At 47.3% G+C, this 22,411-nt stretch overlaps 2 protein-coding genes across 3 annotated transcripts in view; one reads left to right on the top strand and one right to left on the bottom strand.

Annotated features, from left to right (window-relative positions):
- Positions 1 to 224: 224 nt before the first annotated feature.
- RNASEL (ribonuclease L) lies at positions 225 to 11,062 on the top strand. Of its 2 annotated transcripts, none has more exons than XM_006088986.3 (7): positions 225 to 331; positions 1,498 to 3,154; positions 4,812 to 4,897; positions 6,020 to 6,225; positions 6,760 to 6,898; positions 9,180 to 9,316; positions 10,411 to 11,062. In XM_006088986.3, the coding sequence occupies exons 2-7, from the start codon at positions 1,672 to 1,674 to the stop codon at positions 10,589 to 10,591; spliced, it is 2,232 nt and encodes a 743-aa protein (XP_006089048.2). In that variant the 5' UTR covers positions 225 to 331; positions 1,498 to 1,671; the 3' UTR covers positions 10,592 to 11,062. The 2 variants fall into 2 exon arrangements, with proteins under 2 accessions (XP_006089048.2, XP_023609777.1); XM_023754009.1 differs by lacking the exon at positions 225 to 331 and adding an exon at positions 662 to 951.
- A 4,809-nt stretch (positions 11,063 to 15,871) lies between these two features.
- The window catches only part of RGSL1 (regulator of G protein signaling like 1), a 37,861-nt gene continuing 31,321 nt past the window's right edge, over positions 15,872 to 22,411 (bottom strand). Inside the window, exons 17-20 of the mRNA XM_023753934.1 lie at positions 20,257 to 20,366; positions 18,540 to 18,632; positions 17,476 to 17,545; positions 15,872 to 16,623 (exon numbers count right to left, since the gene is read on the bottom strand). Of these exons, the coding sequence (XP_023609702.1) occupies positions 16,587 to 16,623; positions 17,476 to 17,545; positions 18,540 to 18,632; positions 20,257 to 20,366 (310 nt within the window). The 3' untranslated portion in view covers positions 15,872 to 16,586. The remainder of the gene's footprint in view (positions 16,624 to 17,475; positions 17,546 to 18,539; positions 18,633 to 20,256; positions 20,367 to 22,411) is intronic.

The following is a 22,411-nucleotide window of genomic DNA, read 5'->3' as shown; positions in this document are numbered from 1 at the left end:
GTGATGAATCACTATGCTTTAATTATGTTCAATTTGTAACAATGAAATTGGGGGTCACCACAACATGAGGAACTGTATTAAAGGGTCTCGGCATTAGGAAGGTTGAGAACCACTGCTCTAGAGGGTATAAAAGCTCTGGCTGCACAGGCTACGCCTTCCAGAGGGAGTGCCTGTGTGCCAGATTACCCTCCCTTCGCTCCCTGCTCACTCCTTTCTTGGCTCCACCCCCCTGGCTCAGTGACTGTGACCAGAGGAATTTTTTTCTGCTGGCAGCAGTATTTAAGATTAGGTGCTGACAGGAAGTAACAGAGGCGGCGGCGGAGTTTAGAAGGTAAGATAAGCAGAAGGGGGAGAGCTGGAAAAGACTGAGAAGTTCTTTTCTTTGAAGGATTCCCTGGGCTTTGGGGATTTGGAGGTGAAAGGGGTGTGGGACTTTGGGAGAGAAAGGAGAGGCAGCAAGAGGCATCCCAGGGCCCTTGAGTCCTGAGCCTTCCTGAGAATGCCAAGGTTCTGCCACAATCCACACATTATTTATTCAAGTCGGCTCTGTTTACCAGGCACCTCCGGTCAAGTGGGGAAAATGAAACTGAAAGCAGGAAGTGCCCTCACCCTGCTTTTGTTGGGATGATCTATCCTCCACTCGGATATTTCACTCAGGGTTTCTTTCCTTCGCTGCTCCTTTCCTGAGGCTGGCCCCTCTCAGCTGTAACAGACACACTTGGATCAATGGTTTCATTGCTGGGTGTTGTGCTCAGGCAGCACCGTTGATTTGGACCTCAGAAGGTGGAGACTTGGAGACAGTGCTGAGATCGCTGAAAACTGCTGGCTGTGTGAATTGGGGAGCAGATGCAGTAAATATCCAGATAACACTTCGGTGCAATCTGATGCTTAAATTGGATGTCACTTGCTCTGAACTGATTGAGGGCAGTTGGACTAAACTGACACTCCCAGGTCCGATTTGTGTAGTATGTTTGTGCAGATGGGTGGGGAGAATAGGATGCGTTGACATGTTCTAAAATATTGCCATTGTCTGTTTCTGGGTAATGGGATTATAGAGTAATAGTTTCCATTATTTGACTTTATATATGTATATGTATAATATTATGTAATACATCCTATATAATCAAAGGGTAATAGGCAAATTATCCCCTGGACAGGGAGTTCAACCAGAGTTCAACCAGGGGGCAGGGCCAGCCCGCCAACCGCCCGTGGGCCCCCCCACCCCTGTCAGCCCTGCCCCTAATTGCCCCCCAATCCCGATGGGGGCAGGGCTGGCTGGCCAACCTCCCATGTCCCCTCCCCCTGGCTGGCCAGGCCTGATCAACCCTGATGGGGGCAGGCCAGCCAGACCCCACCCATGCACGAATTCGTGCACTGGGCCTCTATAATAAGTAAGTAGGAGTATTTTGAAAATGTTGCTAGTAAAATTCATTTTTTTTTCTAATTCAAATGTTTTCTGACTATTATAAAATTACAAAATACCTCTTTTGTCTCCAGGTGTAATGTCAGAAGACTCCCAGGGTATTGTCCTTCCTCATACTGCTGATCTGTAGTCAGATAATCCTGATTTATCATTACAGGAGTTTCTAGAGCTCCATGTTTCTTTGATCAAGTCCCAAGGAGATAAGTTTTCATTTTCTCAAAGGCAAAAAGTTGTAACCAGTGGTATTTATGATCATGGAGACCAAGAGCCATAACAACCCCCAGGACAGACCCACACCCTCTGGCAATGGGGGGACTTCCGGGGACAACAATCATTTGTTGATAAAAGCTGTTAAACAAGAAGACATGGAGCTGGTCAAGCAGTTGCTGGAAGGAGGGGCTGATGTCAATTTCCAGGAAGAGGAATGGGGCTGGTCCCCTCTGCATAACGCAGTGCAAATGGACAATGAGGACATTGTGGAACTGCTGCTTCGCTATGGTGCTAACCCTTGTCTGAGGAAGAGGAATGGGGCTACCCCCTTCATTGTCGCTGGGATTGTGGGAAATGTGAGGCTGCTCAAACTTTTCCTTTCAAAAGGTGCAGATATCAATGAGCGGGATCTTCACGGCTTTACGGCTTTCATGGAAGCCGCTGTGTATGGTAAGGTCGAAGCCTTAAGATTCCTGTATGAGAACGGAGCAGAAGTAAATTTGGGTCGAAAGACAATGGAGGACCAAGAGAGGCTTAAGAAAGGAGGGGCCACCGCTCTCATGGATGCTGCTAAGTACGGACAGGTAGATGTCTTGAGGATCCTTCTTGAAGAGATGGAGGCAGATGTCAGAGCTCGTGACAACATGGGCAGAAATGCTTTGATCCATGCTCTTGCGAGGTCTGATGACAGTAATGTGGTGGCCATCACTCGCCTTCTGTTGCACCATGGGGCCGATGTCAATGTGAGCGGAGAAGGAGGGAAGACGCCCCTGATCCTGGCAGTGGAAAAGAAGCACTTGACTTTGGTACAGATGTTTCTGGAACAAAAACATATCGAGATTGATGACACAGACAGGGAGGGCAAAACAGCACTGCTGTGGGCTGTCGAACTCAATCTGAAGGAAATTGCCGAGTTGCTGTGTGGCAAAGGAGCCAGCACGGATTGTGGGAACCTTGTTATGTTAGCGAGGCGCCATTACAACAGTTCCCTTGTAAAGCTTCTTCTCCATCATGGAGCCAGAGAAGATTATCACCCTCCAGCTGGAGACTGGGAGCCTCAGAGCTCACATTGGGGGCCGGCCCTGAAACATCTCCACAGGATATACCGCCCTATGATCGGCAGACTCAAGATCTTTAGGGATGAAGAATATAAAATCGCGGACAGTTCAGAGGGAGGCATCTACCTGGGGTTCTATGACGAGCAAGAGGTAGCTGTGAAGCGATTCTCTGAAGACAGCAGTCATGGACAAAGGGAAATCTCCTGTCTACAGAGCATCCGAGGGAAGAGTAACTTGGTGACAATCTACGGGCATGAGATCCACAAGGGCTGTCTGTATGTGTGCATCTCCCTCTGCGAGCAGACACTAGAGGGGCATTTGGCAGAGCGCAGAGGGGAGGCTGTGGAAAACGAGGAAGATGAGTTTGGCCGAAACATCCTCTTATCTATATTTAAGGCCGTGGAGTGTATCCTGTCATGTGGATACACTCACCAGGATCTACAGCCACAAAACATCTTAATAGGTGAGTCCCCAGTGGTGTCTTAGAAATTGTGGGGTCCTTTTTGACAAAAGGAAAGCATTTTCATTGCAGATGGGAAAGGACTGGAGTCAATGTGGATTATTCAGTTTGAGGGTCAGTGCAACAAAGTCATAATTACAGTGCAGTCTCTCCTGCTCCCAGTTGTAACCCTTCCTCCGCATGTAGGTCATGGCTGCTAATGGAATACCAGCTAACCTCATATTGCCTTTGGCAAATACAAATATGAAGGTATGTCTTGGATGGAGCCAGCTCCAGAAATTTGGATTCCCAGAATAGTCTTCAAGTCAGAGAATCCTGAAGGTGTATTCCTTCAGACAAGGTGGCAGTTACTGTGAAACTTAATGGCAAAACAGGTCAAAATTGGGGATGCCAGGACAAGATGCAATACCATGAAACAGATTCCAAGCAAGCACTCAAGTGGCTTAAACACATGAAGGGAATTTATGAGAAAAGTTCTCATAACTGAAAACCATCTGGGGTTTATAATCTGCCCCCATCTACCCCTTCAACCTCATCACAAGCCACTTTCTGACTTAATTCCTCCTCTCTGGGCCTTCTCTCTGTCACGGTGGAATTCTCCAGGTTCCTTTCTGTCTCAGGAATTCCTACCTGGAGTTCTCTCTTCCTTCTCCACTCTGCTCACCTACCCAGACTCTACTCACAAAGAAGACTCCTCCCCACCCCAGCCATGTAGCTTTTTTAGGAAGACACTTCCAGAGCATCCTGCCCTTTTGGCTAGCATTTTCAAAACTGCAATTAATTTCATGTGTATCTGTAATTATGTGTCTCCTCAGCCTGAGACTCTACACTCCCTAGGCAGAGACTGTGTTCCCCCTTTCACGGGCCTTTTCCCTTCACCAAACACTTGTTGAATAATTTGATGGATTTCCACACAGGATGTCTAAGTTTACAATAAAAGGGGCTCCAGAAGCACACAACTGCTCTGGCCATCATCTATATGGGGTTGCCCAGCCTTCCTTCTCAGACTCCTTGAAGCAAAAAGCAGGAGCCACCTCTTCGATGACCAATCACTGACTTGCCCTCCTGTCATCTTGTTCCTGACCATTCTCATCCCTGCATCCCTCTGTCTGAGGACTCAGTGGCTTCCTTCAAGGAAGAAAGATTCTGAAGAGGGCAAGGAGGCAGTGACTCAGCACAAGCACAGGGTGGATCCATGGTAACTGATGACAGTGTCATTGTGGGCTGTGGCTAGCGGGCTAGATTTGTTATGCTATGTTATAGAGTAGTATGCTAAAGTGGCCTTGGGTTTGGAGCCTTGTGGGCTAGTTGTTCTTTAGCCATAGGATGTAACCTTAACTCTGCCCACAGCTCCTTTACAAATCTCTGCTCTTTACCCCCAGGAATTGCATGAATGGGGTGCTGGTTAAAGGTCTCCTCATCCTTCCCCACCCCCTGGCTTGGGAAAAATAAAATATAAGACTTGCTATTGGCAGATGCGTCATAGGTCAAATGACACAGGGCACATGAGTGTTTTGAGGAACAAACATAATAAGTTTTATTATGGCCTTCTTTAGAGACGATGGATTGCCTACTGGGTTACATATTTACTTAAATGAATTACTCACAGCATGGAGAATGAGGATTTTCAATGCACCACTCTCTACAAACTATTCCTTAGATTCCAAGAAGGCTGTTCGTGTGGCAGATTTTGATAAAAGCATCAAGTGGGCTGGAGAACCGGAGCAAGTCAAGAGCGATCTAGAGGTAATTTCTGTAGTTGGCTAACTTTTCCATCTCTCTGCTTCCTTATTCATTCATTACCTTATTTTCTATGGCCAATTAGAGGACATCCCTATTTTAACCAGGAAGGAAAGAACTTTCAAGGAATTCCCCCCGTGCTCCCTGCTGTCACTCCCTTGCAGACAATGGCGTTTCCCTAGGCTGGTGTGGATTGGTTGTCACTGTGGCTTCTTTCTGTGTCTTTTTGGATCTCTTTCTTTCTCAAATTACTTCCAGCAGCTATCTCCAAAACAGCTCCAGAATTCCAGTAGTAAATAAGATTTCTTTTCCCACTCCATTCAAACTCCAAAGAGGGCCAGATTCTAAGGCCCTTGAAAACACCTGGTTGGGATTCCCCAGCTCGAAAGAGACTAAGTTTGGTTAAAAAGGTGAAGATCCTGGAATATCTGGTTCTCTGAGACAGAGCCTGGCCTCTGAAGACCAAAGTTCCCCATTGATTCCAATTGGGTCAGCGCAGATTTCTCCTGGAGAGTCTCCAGGGTGTCGAACTTTCACCCCAATGGACCAGGGCTCTTCATCCCTGGGTCTGGCCTTGGTGGTTCAGTGGCTCCAGATTTCAGCTCCTCCCCTGATTGGTGTCTTGCCTGATGCAGGCATTCCGATGTTGGCCTCCTTCTTGGCCTTTCCTCCCTGTTGTGGCCTAACCCCTGGGCCCATCACTATATCCGGCTGGACCTGGCCTGGCTCCTTTACCTGCTGACTGACATAGCCCCAACCCAAAGTCCCAGTTCCCAGCTCCTGGCATCCCCCTGGTTTAAAACCTTCTCTCTTCCTCATGTTTATCTAACTTTTACCCATACTTTGATGTCCAGCTCAAATTCCTCTTTCTCCAGGTAGTCTGTCTTGGCAACTCTGGCCCAGGATTCTTTTTTTCTCCTTATAGACCTGAACTGTGAGGCCTACATACCGCCTGGAAGAGTTCTCTATGCACCAACCTGTGTCTTCTCTCCCTAACCAGCCTGTGGACTCCTTGAGATATTCCTCCCATTTTCCATTTGCCCCTAGCCTGTACCACACGCTCCAAAGTTACCCAAATAGAGTGATCGTGCGTAAGCAGCTTTGGCTTGATTGCTGGTTCTGGTGCAGGCCCTTGGACGGCTGGTCCTATATGTGGTAAGGAAGGGAGACATCCCTTTTGAGATGCTGAAGACTCAAAGCAACGAGGAAGTGATTACATTGTCTCCAAATGAAGAAATTCAGGACCTCCTTCAGCAGCTGTTCTGGCCTGGGGGAAATGTGGAGAACCTTCTGAGTGACCTGCTGGGTCATCCTTTCTTCTGGAGTTGGGAGAGGTAAGTAAAACTTACGTGTATGTCACAGGCCCCTGCATGGAGACAGTGAGTGCTGTAGTCAGGGTTCTCTAGAGAAACAGAACCAATAGGAAAGACATATAACACCGGAGAGGACAATCTGCTTTACTGAGCCCAATGATGTAAACGCCAATCTCATCTGGAAACACCCTCACAAACACAGCCAGAAAACTGTTTAGTCTGGGCACCCTGTGATCAGTCAAGTTAACATGTAAAATTAATCATCACCGTGATTAATGGTGTGGGTGGGAGTCCGGCTGAGAATCAGCAGATCCACCTGGGCATTTCCTGGCTGTGTGTCCTTGGAGTGGTGACTTAACCCCTCTGGGTTCTGTTTCTCTCTTCTGAAGAATAGGGAGAGAGAGAGAGAAACAGAGAGATGCCTGTCTCTCCCATCATGCAGAATTTTTAAAGACATAGTTTTATTACTTCTATTAAAAACCAAAATCTAACAGTTTTGTCTTTCTTGAAAGAGTGGCAAGGATGGAATGACCATGATAATTCTGTCATCCTCAGCCGCTATAGGACCCTTAGGGATGTGGGAAATGAATCCGACATCAAAACGAAAATACAAAGCCAAGAACTCAGTATCCTCCAACTACTGCGACCTAGACCATCTGAACCTTCCAGAAGTTTTGATAAGTGGACCTCTGAGGTATGAACAATTCCTACAGTCTGGAGGTTATTTAAGGAATAAGAAGCTGTGTAATGTTTTATCATAGTTTTTCTTTTTTATATACTGTTGGCCTGGCCCAACCAAGAAGTGAAAGAAAGGATTTCCCTTTTCTTTCTCCCCATCCTAGTCCCCTCTACCTTTTGGGTCTCTGGCCACCCCCCCCTCCCCTGCCCTTGTAGAGGCCAAGCCCTCCTGACAGACTCCCATCTAGGCTCATCTTTAGGATAGTCTTGTCCCAGCCATGAGCCTTTTCCTTTTCTGTGGCTCGTTCCCTCAAGACTTATTTTCTGAGAAGGGCCTGGCTAATGATCCTATTGCCATGGTAACAAGAGCAGCTGACTAGATAGGGCTTAATCCAGAGGAAGGGCTCCACCATGAGGCCCTTCAGTCCAGGGCCTCTGCTGCCTGTGAACAGCCCAGCTCTGAGGATCCACACAACACACCTACATTCTGCCCGAGAAAGCAGACTATGAAGAGGAGATGATCTTTCAAATTCCTCCTCTTCAAGAAAAGGTCCACCTAACTTGAACTAAATATAGTGGAACATCAAAATTAATCACCATCTTGATCTAGTCAGTACTATCAGAACTTTCATTATTATTAATTAGCACACATCCAACAAGTACTAGGTATGTGCTAGGCCCATGTGAGGTCATGAGTATACAAAGGAGAGTATGGCATGGCCAAGGTAGGGCCGGGAGACTCACAGAAACAATGATACATGCTGGGCACCCAGAGACAGGTACAAAGCACTATGAGAGAATCCAGAAGTCTTTGACTGAGACCAGCAGCTTCCCTATCTTAGGTCAATCTAGGACTCTGCTTCTCCCACACCTCTTTGTTTCTGGGTCTCATTTCGCTTTCCTTCCCTCACTTGACTCTAGATTACACATCACACTCATAAATGTCAGCTTATTGTTCATTTTTCCTGCTATCCTATAAGCTCCACAAGGGCAGAGACCATCCGTTATCTTGTCTGTTATTCTATTCCTGGCATGAAGTGGGTGTGCCATGACTCTTTGCCAAATGAATATCTATAAAACTTCAGCTGAGACTTAAACTTGTAGAAACAGAGAAATGAGGAACCAGAGCAGATGATAGTTATAGCTAAGGACTATGTCGTGCTGACTACATGGCAGCTACAGTTGAGGACTTCAGTGAGTCACCACAGTTAATCCTTATAACAACCTCTGAGGCAAATATCTCCATTTTGCAGGTGAGCAAACTGAGGCAGACAATTTTTCCAAAGGCACATAGCCAGTAAGGGGTACAGCGGGATTTGAAACTGGGCAGTTTGGCTACGGAACCTGCGCACTAAAGCCACTCACTGCATAACACTCTGATGCCATCAGGCCACCCAGCCATTTAGTTGTTGAGGAAATTGAGGCTCCCATAATACCCAGGACTGGAAAGGCAGAGATTGGCAGAGTTGGGAAGAGAACCCTATTATTTTGTTCCCTAATTCATTAGTTGTTTCCCCTAAACTGCATTGACTTATATTTAATTTTGATGAACTTCAGGCCTTATCTTTTAATTTCCATTTTAGACTTTTTTTTTTCCTGTTGATTTTGGTGGCTTGCCCATGTTCATGGTCGTACAATCAGTTTTTGGCAGCTCAGGTCCAGAGCCACGTTTCCCGGTGTATATTCCTGCCTTCCGTCCCCACCCCGCCACATACACGTGGCTCAGCATTTCCCACATGTCCTCCACCATAGTACATGTGGGCCGTCTCAACAGGTCTTCTCTAGCCGTGGCCCAGGCACCACTCACTCTTCCTAAGGGACCTATGGCCTCATGGTTGTTGCGTCTTGTTCCCTTATTCCAAACTCTTTCTAAATATGAAGCCATCTACAAGGGTGCCAGCACAAAGAGGGAGGCATTACTATGACCGAAGTTGCCCTGGGACACCTAGAGGCAAGGAGAAATATGTAACCCCTTTGGAAATATAATTCAAAAGAAAAAACAAACAAACAAAACAACCATGATCATATTGGAAGGGTGGCCACAAGGATAAAAGTATGGTATAGTATAATGAGCACATCTCCTAGCACAGTGGCCAAAGATTTTCTGAACCATGTGTTAATATATTTAATTTCTTTTGGAAACAGACAAATTTAGTTACCGAATCCCATATCCAAACACAACTATTGTTACCACTGCTTTTTTAATAGTAGTAATTTTGACACATATTCAAATTTGTATGTCACCAGGATTTATTTTGCATTGCTACCACATTTGTGTGAAATGTTTTGTTGTTTAGATTGACAAACGCATTATGAAAAGAATGCAATGGTTTTATAGAAAAAACCCCGATTTAAAATACGAGGATACTGTGGGTGATTTGCTAAGGTTCATCCGGAATTTGGGGGAACACATTAATGAAGAAAAGAATAGATGGTAAGTATTGTTTTCATTCCTGTAAGTCATATTTGAAATGAGAAGATCTAAAAATCCAGTTCTGAATTTATACCTGCTATTTGATGGGAAGAGCACAGTTAATTTTGATGAAAGAAAAGTAACTCCTCCCCTGTGTTGGGAAAAGGGCCACTACATGGGTCTTACAATGAATGATGGACGTGACCAGTAGGCTCCCATCTTTCTTCTATTTTTTGTAAAAAAATATTTTTATTGATTATCAGAGAAGAAGGGAGAGGGAGAGATAGAAACATCAATGATGAGAGAGAATCATTGATTGACTGCCTCCTGCACGCTCCCTACTGGAGATTGAGCCTGCAACCCAGGCATGTGCCCCTGACCGGTATTGAACTCTGCACCCTTCAGTCCACAGGCCAACATTCTATCCACTGGGTCAAACTGGTTAGGGCTCATCTTCCTTAACTTCTGCTGGGTCCCACTGAACACCAGGCTAGTGACTCCCTTGTGGAACCACAGTGAACTGGGCAGCTGGGTAAAGTGAATGTAACATTTAAAAAATCTAGGAAGTAGCCCCATGTTAGTTAAGTCAGCGTTTACTGCCAAAAATGTTAGCTGCAAACTCATTAAAAAACAACCACCAACAACAACTTTCTGCTTCTAGGGCTCTTTTGGATTTTGGAAATGTAGATAAAAAATTGTGGAATTGTATGATGTCCATTTCATGGATGATAAAACTGAGGTTCACAGACATCACATTGCCAAAGTTCACAGATAGTTGAAGAATCAGGCGATGACTCTTGCTCTGTCAGATTCCCAAGTCCTTATTCTCTCTTCTATAGAAACTAGAGGCTCGATGCACGAAATTCGTGCAAGGGGCTTGGGCCCCCACCGCCTCAGCGGCTGCCTCTGCCCCAGCCTCCACCCACCCCAGTAGCTGTCTAGGCCCTCACAGCCCCGGCTTCATCTGGAAGGTCATCTAGAAGGAAGTCTGGTCTAATTCGCATATTACACTTTTATTATTATAGATCATGGGAGCACAGTGATCTCCAGGCCATGTGCTATAAAGGGGGAAGCATTGGGAGCATGCCTGCCAAAATATTTACATTTCATTTCAGGATGAAGTTGAAAATTCAAGACCCTTCCCGGTATTTTCAGGAGAAATTCCCCGATCTGATCATCTACATCTATAAGAGACTACAGAACACAGAATATGCAAAGCATTTTCCCCAAATTCACAATGCACACAGGCCCCAGTGTGATGAGGGCAATGGTGGCCAGCAGGCTAGCCAGCCCTGAGTGCTGACTGAGCCTTCTGAGGTCCTTATTAGCTGTGTGATCCAGGGCAAATCACAACTCTCTGGGCCTCTTAACCAACCTGGTTGCTTGTGAGGGATGAGTTGGATCGATAATGTCAGTTCCTGGCAATGTGTCAGGCAGTCCCTACATGTTTATATATATAAAAAAGTATATGCTCAAATTACCCTGGTGCTTTTTGAGGGGTAAAGATTAGAAGCAAGAGCCAGAGGGCATCCTGCTGAAATTCCTCTTGTCTATTGCACGGAAGGAGTGAGTACCTAGACTTTTAGTACTGTATGCTTTACATCAACTATCTCGTGTAATTATCCCAAAGATCTTGTTTGCAGCATGGGTTAATATCCCCATTTGAGAACTGATGAAGTTGAGACTCAAAGAGTTTGAACTACTTGTCCCAGATCATACAACTTGTACAGAGCACTGAATAAATGGATGTGGTGTTGTTGCCTCTCACTTAAGCATCTTAGAACTTAATTACTAGCCCAGGGATCATTCGGATGAGACCTAAAAGAAATATATCAAAGGGGCTCCAGGTGGCTTGCCCATTCATTCACTCACTCACTCATTCATTCAGCAAAGTATAAGTCAAGGCACTGATATTTTTTAAACTTTCATTCCTTGTAGAACCACCTGCATTGGTTCTATGACCTTAAGGTTTTTATGACCCGAAGGCAGTAGTACTAACCCAGGGCCATTTTGCCTCTCTGGGGCCATTTGGTAGTGTCTGGAAAAGTTTTTGTTGTCAAAGCTGGGGGACAGGGAGTGTTACTGGCACCTAGTAGACAGAGGTCAGGGATACTGCCAAACATCCTACAAAGCACAGGAGAGCCACCCCCCCCCCAAAGAATTATCCAGCCTAAAATATCAGTGGAACTGAGGCTGAGAAACTCGGCCTTAAGGGGCTAGGATACTTTCAAACTGGCTGAGGTTTTTAAAGATGCATATTCATGACATAATTATTGGGAGTTATATATATGCATGCTATTAATGATACTAAATGGAAAATTAGAAAAATAACAAATTAAATCCAAAGCAAGCAGAAAAATATAAATAATAAGAATCAGAGCAGAAATCAATGAAATTGAAAACAGAAAGTCAATAGAGAAAATCAATGAAACCAAAAACTGATTCTTTGAAAAGATCCATAATATCAGTAAGCCTCTAGCCAAACTACTAAGAAAAACAGAGAGAGCGCACAAGTTATTAATACCAGAAATGAAAGAGGGGACGTCAGAACAGATCCCATGGACATTAAAAGGATAATAAGGGAATACTATGGACAGCTCTATACCACAAATTAGATAACCCAGGTGAAATGGACCAATTTCTTGAAAGACACAATTTTCCAGTATTCATATAAGAGAAAACAGACAATCTAAATAGGCCTATATATCTGCTAAAGAAATTCAATCGATAAGTAACAACTCTACAAAGCAGAAATCATCAGGCCCAGATGGGTCACCTGGTGAATTCAACAAAAACATTTAAGGAATGTAGTTTTCTTTTCTTACAATGTCTGTCTGAGTTTGGTGTTTGGGTAATGCTAGCCACATAGAATGAGTTAAGAAGCATGACCTCTGCTTCTATCTTCTGAAAGAGATTATAGAGAACCAGTCTGATGGGTAGAATTCAACAGGGAACCCAACTGGGCCTGATGAGCTCTGTTTCTGAAGGTGATTAATTACTGGGAAAACCAGGAAGAGAAGAAAGGAACAAAAATAAATATTTGAAGCAATAATGACAGCATTTCCCCAAATTAATGCTAGTCACCAAACCACAGATCCAGGAAGCTTAGAGAACACCAAGAAGAATAACCACCACATCATACTCACTCACACTGTGGAACATCAAAGATCAAGAAAAAAATCATGAAAGAAGCCAGAGGAATGAAATGCCTCATCTATAGAGGAGTGCAGATAAGAATTACACTGTACTTCTCAGAAACCATGCAAGCAAGAAGCAAGAAACCTGACCTCTCCACACCTCCATTAGCTCGCCTGTAAAACAAGTCTTGCAATTCCTCTCTCTTCTGTCGCATACTAAGTGCTCAATGGGGGTCACAAACATTTGAAAGTATCTGTGAGGGGTCAGGGAGTGCATGTAATGGCATAGGAGGAAATATATTTACCTCCCATTAATCTTAAATATACAACTCCGCCTACATACACATCAGGAATTAAACAGATTTGTGGGTATCCTGGCCACTCAACCCCCATGAATCATGTATCTTGTTGGAGGAAATGTGTTCAGAATTTCCCCAGAAATTAACTGTTCAACTATACCCCTACTGGTCTAGTGCTTTCTTCATGCTCTGCAGTTTAGGGAAGAGGTGGGAAGAAGAGCAGCCACTAATGTCCCTGGTCCCATGCCATGCATGTGGCCTATGTTATTTCATTAGTCTCCAAACAACCCGATGCGGTAGATATTCTCATCTCCATTTCACACACAAGGGTGATAGGACTCAGGGAGGTTCAGTCATTCGCTGATGATCACCAAATTACTAGGGATTAAAGATGGGATTGCACACCAATCTGCCTCATGGAAAACTTGGCTCCGAAGGAAAGGCAGCAGGGCCTCCTGGCCTGCACTCTGTGGGTCAGGAGAGGGCCCATATGACAATGTCTCTGAATGAGACCGACTGGCCCTTGGTCTTGATTCAGGATGGGAAGTAAATGTTTCTGCTGATCTCTTAAACTGAAAATGACCCGTGGATCCCAAGAAATTGCATACTGTTGCTTGTGCCCTTCTCTTAAAGAAGAGGACAGGAGGCCCCCGGACTGTGAATGTGGACATGCTTTATTCTGATTAATGATCTGCAGCCCCAGTTGAGGTGTGGGGGTGGGGACGAGCACCCCGAGCTGCACACGAGCTGCCCCCGCCTCTGGGGTGACACTTGGATCAGTTGGCAGCACTCAAAATGAGGGACAGACGTCTTTTCATACTTCGGTAGAAAGAGGGGCGATCTCGTGTCACTCCCGGACACACGAAACTGAAAAGGCTCCTGAAGGTGGAAGGCAGGTCTCGCTCAGTCTCTCTGGTTTTGTTTTCCTCTACTTCTTTCTGTCACTCTGGTCTGAATGGGTCGTATGAGCTTCCTGAGAAACCAGAAAGTTCTTCAAGCATCCAGAATGACTGGAACAAAAACAAATTGCATAAGGACAATTTGGTATTTCTTCTTTCTTGGGCTAGTCACAGCTGTCTTTGATGGCTGATTTGATTGTCTGGCAAACTACACTGTCTAATGACTGTGAAGCCAGCATAACTGATGGTAAGGTCAGTGCAGATATACATCGCAAATTCTGTTTTCTTCACTACACCCCTGGCATCTAGCACAGTTCATTTACTCATGCCTTCACTGTGTACTCATGGGGCGACTCTCATCTGCATGTCACTGTGGTCGGTGTTGGAGGTACAAAGAAAAATAGGACGTGGTCTCAGCCCTACAAAGTCTATAGGCTAGTACAGCGGTTCTCAACCTGTGGGTCGCAACCCCTTTGGCGGTTGAACGACCCTTTCACAGGGGTCGCCTAAGACCATCCTGCATATCAGATATTTACATTACGATTCATAACAGTGGCAACATTACAGTTATGAAGTAGCAACGAAAATAATTTTATGGTTGGGTCACAACATGAGGAACTGTATTTAAAGGGCCAGAAGGTTGAGAACCACTGGTCTAGTAGGTGATGCACATGCACAAACAGGTGTCTCCAAAGAGGGGAAAAATACGTTGCAGAGACAAAGAGGAGATGATGAGAGGAGAGAGGAGACAACTAGGAGGTGTCACTGCTGTGATGTCCCTTCTCACCAGGCGGAGAAGAAAGGGCAGGGCATTTGGAGGATGGAATGCATGAGTGGGTGAGATAAAAGATGAATCTGGAAACCTAGACTGGACCACATTGTCAATGGTCTTATATATGCCACTAAGGAGTTGAGGCTTTTGCAAACAGGCAAAGAGAGGCCAGTATGGAAACCAGACCTCAGCACTATAACTGTAAAGGCCAAATTCTGCCAATAACCTGAATGAGTAAGGAAAGGGAACCACCCCTAGAGGCCTCTAAAAGGAATGTAGTCCTGCCAATGACCTTGACATTATCCCCATGCTTCCAAGGTTAGACTTCTGGCCTGCAGAACTATAAGATAGTCCATTTGTGTTGTTTTAAGCCACTAAGATTTGGGCAATTGTTTGTGGCAGCAACAGAAAACGAATACAGGGCCCAGAGTAGGCCGGCTTCCTTGCCTCTGTCCATGGCCTGTTCTGTAGATGCCTGTGGCTCCTATGGGTCTATTATTGGGGTTCTCTTCTTCCTCTCCCATATTTTCCGTCTAAGGTAGACTTAGGACCTAAATATAATTTCAAGGGGAAAGAAAAAGCTTAAAGCAAAGGTTGCAAGTTTCGTTGAACCTGCTTAATATTACAAAATTTTAAACTTTCTCGTTCTTTCTTTTCCCCTTTTCATTCTCTCCCTCCATCCTTTCCTCCTCCCCCCTTTCTTTTCTTTTCCTTCTTTCTTTCACCTCCCTCCCTACCTTCCTCTGCCCCTTCTTCCCTTCCTCCCTTCCTCCCTTCCTTTTTCTTTCTAAGTAAGCAGCTCTGGCAACTGTGGCTTGGCTGGCTGGCTGGCGCTGTCACTGTCCTCTCTGAGATAGGTTCTCCAGTTCGCCAGTCTCTACCACTCTGTTCTCTCTCACGGGTTGCTTTTCTCATGTGTCTTACCCGTCCGCATTTTAGAGGTGACTGGTTCTGTGACACTAGCCTAAATCTGGTGTTAGAACATGCTAGACCTGGGATCGCCGAGGGGAGATGGTGTAAGAAACCACAGGAAGCAATCAGCCGGACTCCAAGAGCAGAACGTCTTTCTATTCACGGTGCTCCTGCTAAGTGTCGTGAGGCCTCCAGTCCTGTCCGCCTCTGGTCTTCCTGACCTGTCACCATCAATCACAGCCTCACCCACACGCTCTTACAGTCTCTCCCTGTGAGCCCTGTGTCAACGCTGCAACATCTTTCATCCTTGGGAAAAGTCTAGGAGCTAAAGGACATCAGCCTGGCAGGAAATGTTGGCTGGAAGCCCGAACGGATTCCCCAATTAACGTTCTAGTCTTTCCTTGTCTTGCAACCCAGGGAGTCAACATGCCAACCTCTCCTTGGCCTCTGGTGGTAAGCCCTTCACAGCATGCTATCGTCTTCCCCCTGATTGTCTTCAAACGGCAGAACATGGGCCTCGTCACTCTAAACTATGATCATAAGTTAGGCCTTTAGGCCAACATTTATCCAAAGAGTCTCTTTATCTATCAATTGGCAAATGAACAGACCTCCAGGGAAGAACGATCCCTTTTGTGCATGGGAAGTTGCATCCATGGTGAGCACGGAGTGAGAAGCAGCAGTGGGTGCTCTAGTCCAGACTCTGCAGTTACTGCCTCGTGATGTTGGGAGAAAGTCACTTACCTCCTGTGTGGGCCGGTTTCTCCAGCTGTTTAAAAATGAGTGGTTTCTGACACGGTTACCCACAGGGTCCTGAGGATTTGCTGAGACAGTGGACGGGAGTCACTGTCCAAATGGGAGATCCTAGCATTCGAAGACCCCCATCTGTCTAATAAAACAGCACCCTGCTTCCTGGGGTGCTTCATGCCATCTCCACACACTTGTCTCAGGATTCTTAAGCAACCTGGAGTCAGGGATTCTCCAGGTCATGCGGCTGCAGAGCGAGACTAAAACCCCGGTCTCCTGACCCCAAGAGTAGGGTGTTCCGTCACACGTCCGTGGGGGAAAGACCGTCTCTGCCAGGCCCCCCAGGATCAGAGGAGGCAGAGGTGCTTCTGCTCACGCTCTCTGCCCACATCTTACCCACTGACGTCACCCCACGGATCCTTCCAGGGCAGAGGGTGCCAGGGCATTTCTTTTCTGACCAGAAAAGGTTCTGTCAGTGTCAGGAAGCTTCTGAGAGATGATGCGCCTCTGTTGGGGGGCCCGACTGGATTATTTCTTCTCCTTTTTGATGACAGATGGTTTTTTTCTGAAGGAAGAGAGAAGAATGGCTGGTTAGCGCAATGGCGATAAGGTGTTAGCACTCTCTGCTATGGCAACAGCCTAAACCAAAACCCTTTGCCTTCAGGAGAGGGGCCCTCCCGTTCTTATTCTCACCATCCTCCCCAAGGGCTTGTAACCTCTGAAGACAGGCAATGCCTTTCTGAGCAAAGAGCTCCCAAGTACCTGGCTTGTCTTCCAGGCACCAGCGCTGGCCAATGATACCTGGGGAGCTCCAAGCCCCAACTGGCCTTGCAGCAGGTCTGAGAAGGTGGAATGGCTGGTGAGGAGGCAAGGCCCGCCCACCATTCAGAGAGCCTGCTGTCTGTAACCTTGACTTTCAAGCAGTTCTTTGGCACTGGTTTCTATGATCCCCTGGGGATTCTCCCAGAGCCTTAATTTAGCATCAGCCCCACGATGATTCTCTTACAGAAGTGAGGGTGAATCAGATTGTGACAGGCTCAAATCCTTTCTGCTCCTATCGCCAATCTCCTGTCAAGCAGAACAGCTCCTCTTTCTTTCCCATCTTAGGTCCTTATCCCGGAGCACTGGTATATTGGGGAAGCTAATAAAAGGCCACTTGGGTTGCTCTTCCTCCAGCAATGGTGTTCTACTGGAAGCTGGGTCAAGGCTTCAACTTCCTCGAGGGCCTGTCCTAATGGAGGTGGGTGAGGACACCCCAGGCCTCTCTGGAAGCAGCAAGCTCAACTTCTTGGTTCTATATGCCAAGGAGTGTCAGGAGGTGGAGCTAGGTCTCTGGGAAGTTTCTCCCCCGTTTCCCATGGTGCACTTGGACAGAGAAGCTCAGCACCGAAGAAGAGGACTTCCAGCTGGTGCCTACCCTAAGGCAGGAAACAGCTGCATGGAGGAGACGGTATGTCCTGTCTGGGTCAGGTTGCTCGTCGATGAAGCTAAAGACAAATGCAGAGAAAAACTGCATCAGAACTCAGGGCACAGGCCCTCCCTGGAGGCCAGCCGGCCAGGGAGGCATCCCAGGACCAGAGAAGGAGTTGGGGAAGTGATGAAGCAGCAATGCTCCAGGGACAGTCAGGAGACCTGGGTTGGATGCTACAGTATTATTATTTTTTTTGTCCTAGGAGACATTTCATCTGGGTGCACAGATCATGAGCTCAACCTCACTGACCCGGGGAAGTAAAATAAGGAGCTGAGGCCAGATAAGCTCTAGAAACACCAAACTTCAGGACAGTTTGGGCCCTCTGGCTCCTGGGCAGTGTTCCATAATCACCTCCCCACTAAGCAATGAGGGACATTTCAGAGAAGCAGAATCTCCAACGTGGAAAGAGAAGCTGCCGATGGGCAGAAAGGAAAGGTTTGTTGGGAAAGACCATGTGGGAACCAAGGCAGTTTTTGTGGGATTGACTCCGAGCAGTTGGAGATGGGGAAGGGAAAGGATATGACATGGACCCAAGATGGGAGGCTAGGACCGGAGTGCCCATTACAGAGATAAGGGGATCAGTAGCAGAAGCCTCCAGGAAGCAGGAGGTATGGGTTAAAGTGCCATTGAAGCAGCAGGTGCTCTCAGGGAGGGGAAAGTAGCAAGTGGGACATCATCACTGTTTCTTAATGAAGATGACACAGCATGCCTGGAAATGGGCAGAGGAGCCAGCAGAAATATCGAGAAGCTTCAGCTACTGCCTTTAAAGGGCTATAAAAGATATGCTTATTCTAATGAGAGCTGGCACGGGGCCCTGGAAGGATAGTCAGGAGACCCGCTTCTCACTCCATCCCCGCCACTCACAAGCTGTGTGATCCTGAGCAAGTCATTTCATAATGTGGGGACCTCAGTCTCCTCCTGGCCAATAAGGAGATGGGCCAAGCTGGCCTTAGGGTCACCCTGTCATTGAGTGGGCTTTTGATATCCATGGGGTTCCAACTCCAACTCACAATTCTGGACTGAACTTGCTATTGCATCTCGCTGCTGAGGCCGCAACCACTCGATACCTCTGAGCAAGGAGAATCTTAAGATGGCATGTTCTCCTGGGGAGGCAAGAGGGGGAGCATTAACAGCCTTTATAGCAATACCCAACAAAAGAAACCATTCCAAGAAAGCTCCTCTTTAACACTCCTGGGATTACAGGATGCTAGTGATAGAACATTTTCTAAATCCAAATGTCTGTATCTTAGATCAGGGGTCCGAGGCCTCAAGAGGGGAAGCGAGAGTCTCAAAATGCCTCAGCTCATACAGGATGAGTTTCCGGGCCTAGAACCCAAGTGGCCTGACCCCTTAATGCAGGGCGTCCTGCCGACCCTCTCCCGACTTCTGACATCAGAAAAGATGTAGGGATGTACTTCCGTGGAGCGCATTTCCTATGCCCTCGGAGTGAGCATCATTGGCCCACCCTGCCTGCCCACCTCCCTCTCCTTTTCCTTTTGCTGTCGCCTCCGCTCTCCCTACCCCCACCTCATCCTACATAAGCCCTTGCACCTGCAGGAACATTGTCGCCCACACACGGAAAAGATAGCCGATTGCTGTCTGCGGATGTGGCATTCCACAGGGCAGAGACCAGGGGGAGGCGCCGGGCTCCTGGACCACAGGGTGGCTGCAGCCAGGGACGAAGGTAATTTGTTTCCCCCTGAGGTGAGGGCCCTCTCCAAGGGTCCGCGGGGCAGGACCAGGGCTCTGTAGCCAGAGTTGTTCCCCAGAGATGGAGTTAGGTCTCCAGGGCCCCAAAGAAAGGGGTGGCACGTTTGTGTGTGGGCTCTGGGGTCGGGGCAGGAGTGAGCATCTGGGGAAAGGAACACGAGCATCGGCAGGTAGGAGCTGAAACAGCGTGCCCAGCTCCATCCCGGGAGGGCCGGCTGCTGTTTTTAAAACTCCTGTCCTATCCCATGTTGTTCTGCAGCTGGTACTGTCCCCAGGTGCACAGAACTTTGGTTCCCAGAACTTTCCACCCAGCCCTGCCTGCCCTCGCCAGGCACTGCCCAGTGCACCCTCCTCCCTCTCTCTAAAATGCCCCTTCGCTCAAGTACTGATCTCAGCGCACGTATTGGGAAAGGGACTGAGCTAAACTGCTCTGTGTAAAGAAAACATGTATAGGTGTGTCTTCAAACACATTCACCTATAAATATATGAATAACATAACATAAATACTATATGAATAATATGATGGACAATATATTAATAATATGTAAATCTCTCAAAATCACATCACCCAGAGATACTCTTATGAACACTCTATTTCTAAGTTGTTCCCTATGTTTTCATAAAAATCATACATATGCATAAAGATCTATATGCATATATATACACTCACCACAATAAAATCATACTCTACATCCACATCTCCATTTTCTCACTTAACACTATAACAGTTTATGGAGCTGCATGTCCCCACCACGGAGGCTGTGAACCACGTGCCCAGAGGCACCCTGGGAGGTAATGCCGGGGAGCCGCCCATGGGGTGGGTGGGGGACCTTCCTGCCAGCACTGATCGCCACAGATAACAGACTTGAATGCTTCTCCGTGGGCCCAGTAATGAGATGCCCATCCCACCAGCAAACACCCTCTGTGAGGTCTCACCATTGGTCCTCCCAGTCCTCGCCTTCCCTTCATGATTCCCGTTTGCTAGCGAATCGGGCTGTGGGTCCTGGTGGGGCTTACCTCCACTCCAAATAGAGTACTTGGCCACAGACTTAGAAGGGGTTTTTGAGTCCCTGCTCTTCCTCTCCTTCTTCTGGAAGTAAGAGCGGGTTACCTTCCAGGAACAAAACCTGTGAGAAGAATGGCTTCTGGTCACAGGGAGAAAACCTCCCAGGGGACTGTGACACTGAGCACAGGGGGCCCGGCCAGAGCCAGTCTTCATGGGGGTGGGGGTGGGGGGGTGGGGGGGTCGCGGGGCACAAACAAGAGGACAGCTCCTGCCTCCGTGTGCTACCTGGCTCATGGAGGGGCCAGAACAGGCAGGATGCTGGGACTTCCTTCTGGAACCTCCAGTGAATGGAGTCTATAAAGGACTTGCTGTTCCCCACCCTGGTGTACCCCACCCTGGTGTGCTCCCCTGAACATCAGACTCTCAGATCCCATCTAACTCCACCTGGTGCAGCCAGAGCATCTGGCTGGCCTCCCTCAAGTCCCGATGAACGATCCCTAGTTGGCATCCTGTCCCTTGCTGAGGACCTGGACCCCCTCACCTCATTCCCACAGTCCTGCCCTGGAGGAAAGCCTGGCTCCTCTCAGGAGCTCAGACTCGCACACGCACTACAACCTGAGAACGGCCGCTCCCTGGAAGCCCTCACAACGCTCCCCAGCTCTCCCTCCTTGGCCCTGAGCCCTGGCTCTCCCCAGCCTGTCCTGAGAGTGGAGCCCTTGGAGGTGTCTTGGCTTTCTTTTCTATCCTGCTTTGGCGCTGGTGGTCTTGACTGCTGCCCTCCTTCCTCCTCCCCAAGGCACATTCCACCCAATCACAGTGGGTTTCTTCCATTCCACTTTAAACTGGGTCTCTCTCCAGTCATGGACCTCCCAATACACCAAGGATGCATTCTTTTAAAAAAATATTATTTTCTTGATTTCTCAGAGGAAGGGAGAGGGAGAGAGAGTTAAACATCAATGATGAGAGAGAATGCTTGATTGGCTGCTTCCTGCACGTCCCATGCTGAGGTTTGAGCCCACAACTGGGTATGTGCCCTGACCAGAATTGAACCGTGACCTCCTGGTTCATAGGTCAACCCTCAACCAACTGAGCCCCAGTGGCTGGGCCGAGGATGCATTCTTTATGGTGCTTGAGAGACCAAGATTCCTGGTTTTTAACCCACTTACCAAGTGGTACCACTTACCAAGGCCCTGAACCACTCTGAACCTCAGTTCCCTCATCTATAAAATAGAGACAATAATACTTTGCATCACCCAGCTCACGGGGTTGTGAGAGGTTCACCTGAGATAACAGATGTGGACACAGTTGTATGATATAAAAATCTTCATAAATATATAGGAAAGCGGGTAAAGAACCAGCTGCCCGAGGATCAGGACTCGAGCCTCCCTGAGGCACCCCTGTACTTCCTTAACGGGATGCGGGGGTGCTGAGCCTGACTCCAGAAGGAGCGGTGAACATCCCCCAGGGGTTGCTGATCCCCCAGGAAGCTTTGGGACCCATTTGCATTTAGTCCCGGTTAGCAGGCGGAGAATCAAGTCTAGACGTGAGTGCTAGATAACAATTGGTGCTCAGAAGGCTCAACTGGTTATCTTGACCTTAGATTTTTTTAAAAATTTATTTCAATCTTATATTGCATAATTGATCTTAGGAATTTAAAATGGAAGGTTGGTGGTTGGTAAGCAACCTTAACACTTCTATTTTAAGAAAGTAACTTGTGTGTGAGGGGGTTTGGGGGGGAGAGGGAAACCCCTAAGAGCTGGAATCATAATAATAATCTAAACATCCCAACCTAGCCTGGTGTGGGGCCACTTCAGCCAGTTGTCCTGTGGTCTCTATCACCCAGGGCCATTCACAACAGGGGAGGTGCGCGCTAGAACCATGGTGGACCACAGGCCGGGTGAGTAACCAGCTGGGAGAACTTAGGTGACAGGTTAGGAACCAGGGGGCCCTGGTCACATTTGTTCTGCGGATTTTGTCTTTCTTCCAGTTTCATTTCTGGCCTTCCCAGCTTCCTCCCCAGGTTTTAGGTTTAAGTTGGTAGCCACCTTTCCTACTTTAACCTGGGGAGATAGGACCTAAGAACTTGAATTTCTAGCTTCTCTAGAAAATGGAAATATCTAGCAACTGAGCCCCTACTGGTAATTATGGGATGTGGGCATAGCAGAG

The sequence above is a fragment of the Myotis lucifugus genome, unplaced genomic scaffold (genome assembly GCF_000147115.1).
Source record: "Myotis lucifugus unplaced genomic scaffold, Myoluc2.0 scaffold_54, whole genome shotgun sequence".
Lineage (NCBI taxonomy): Eukaryota > Metazoa > Chordata > Mammalia > Chiroptera > Vespertilionidae > Myotis > Myotis lucifugus.
Note: the sequence above shows the minus strand (reverse complement) of the source record. Positions and strands in the feature narration are given on the sequence as shown.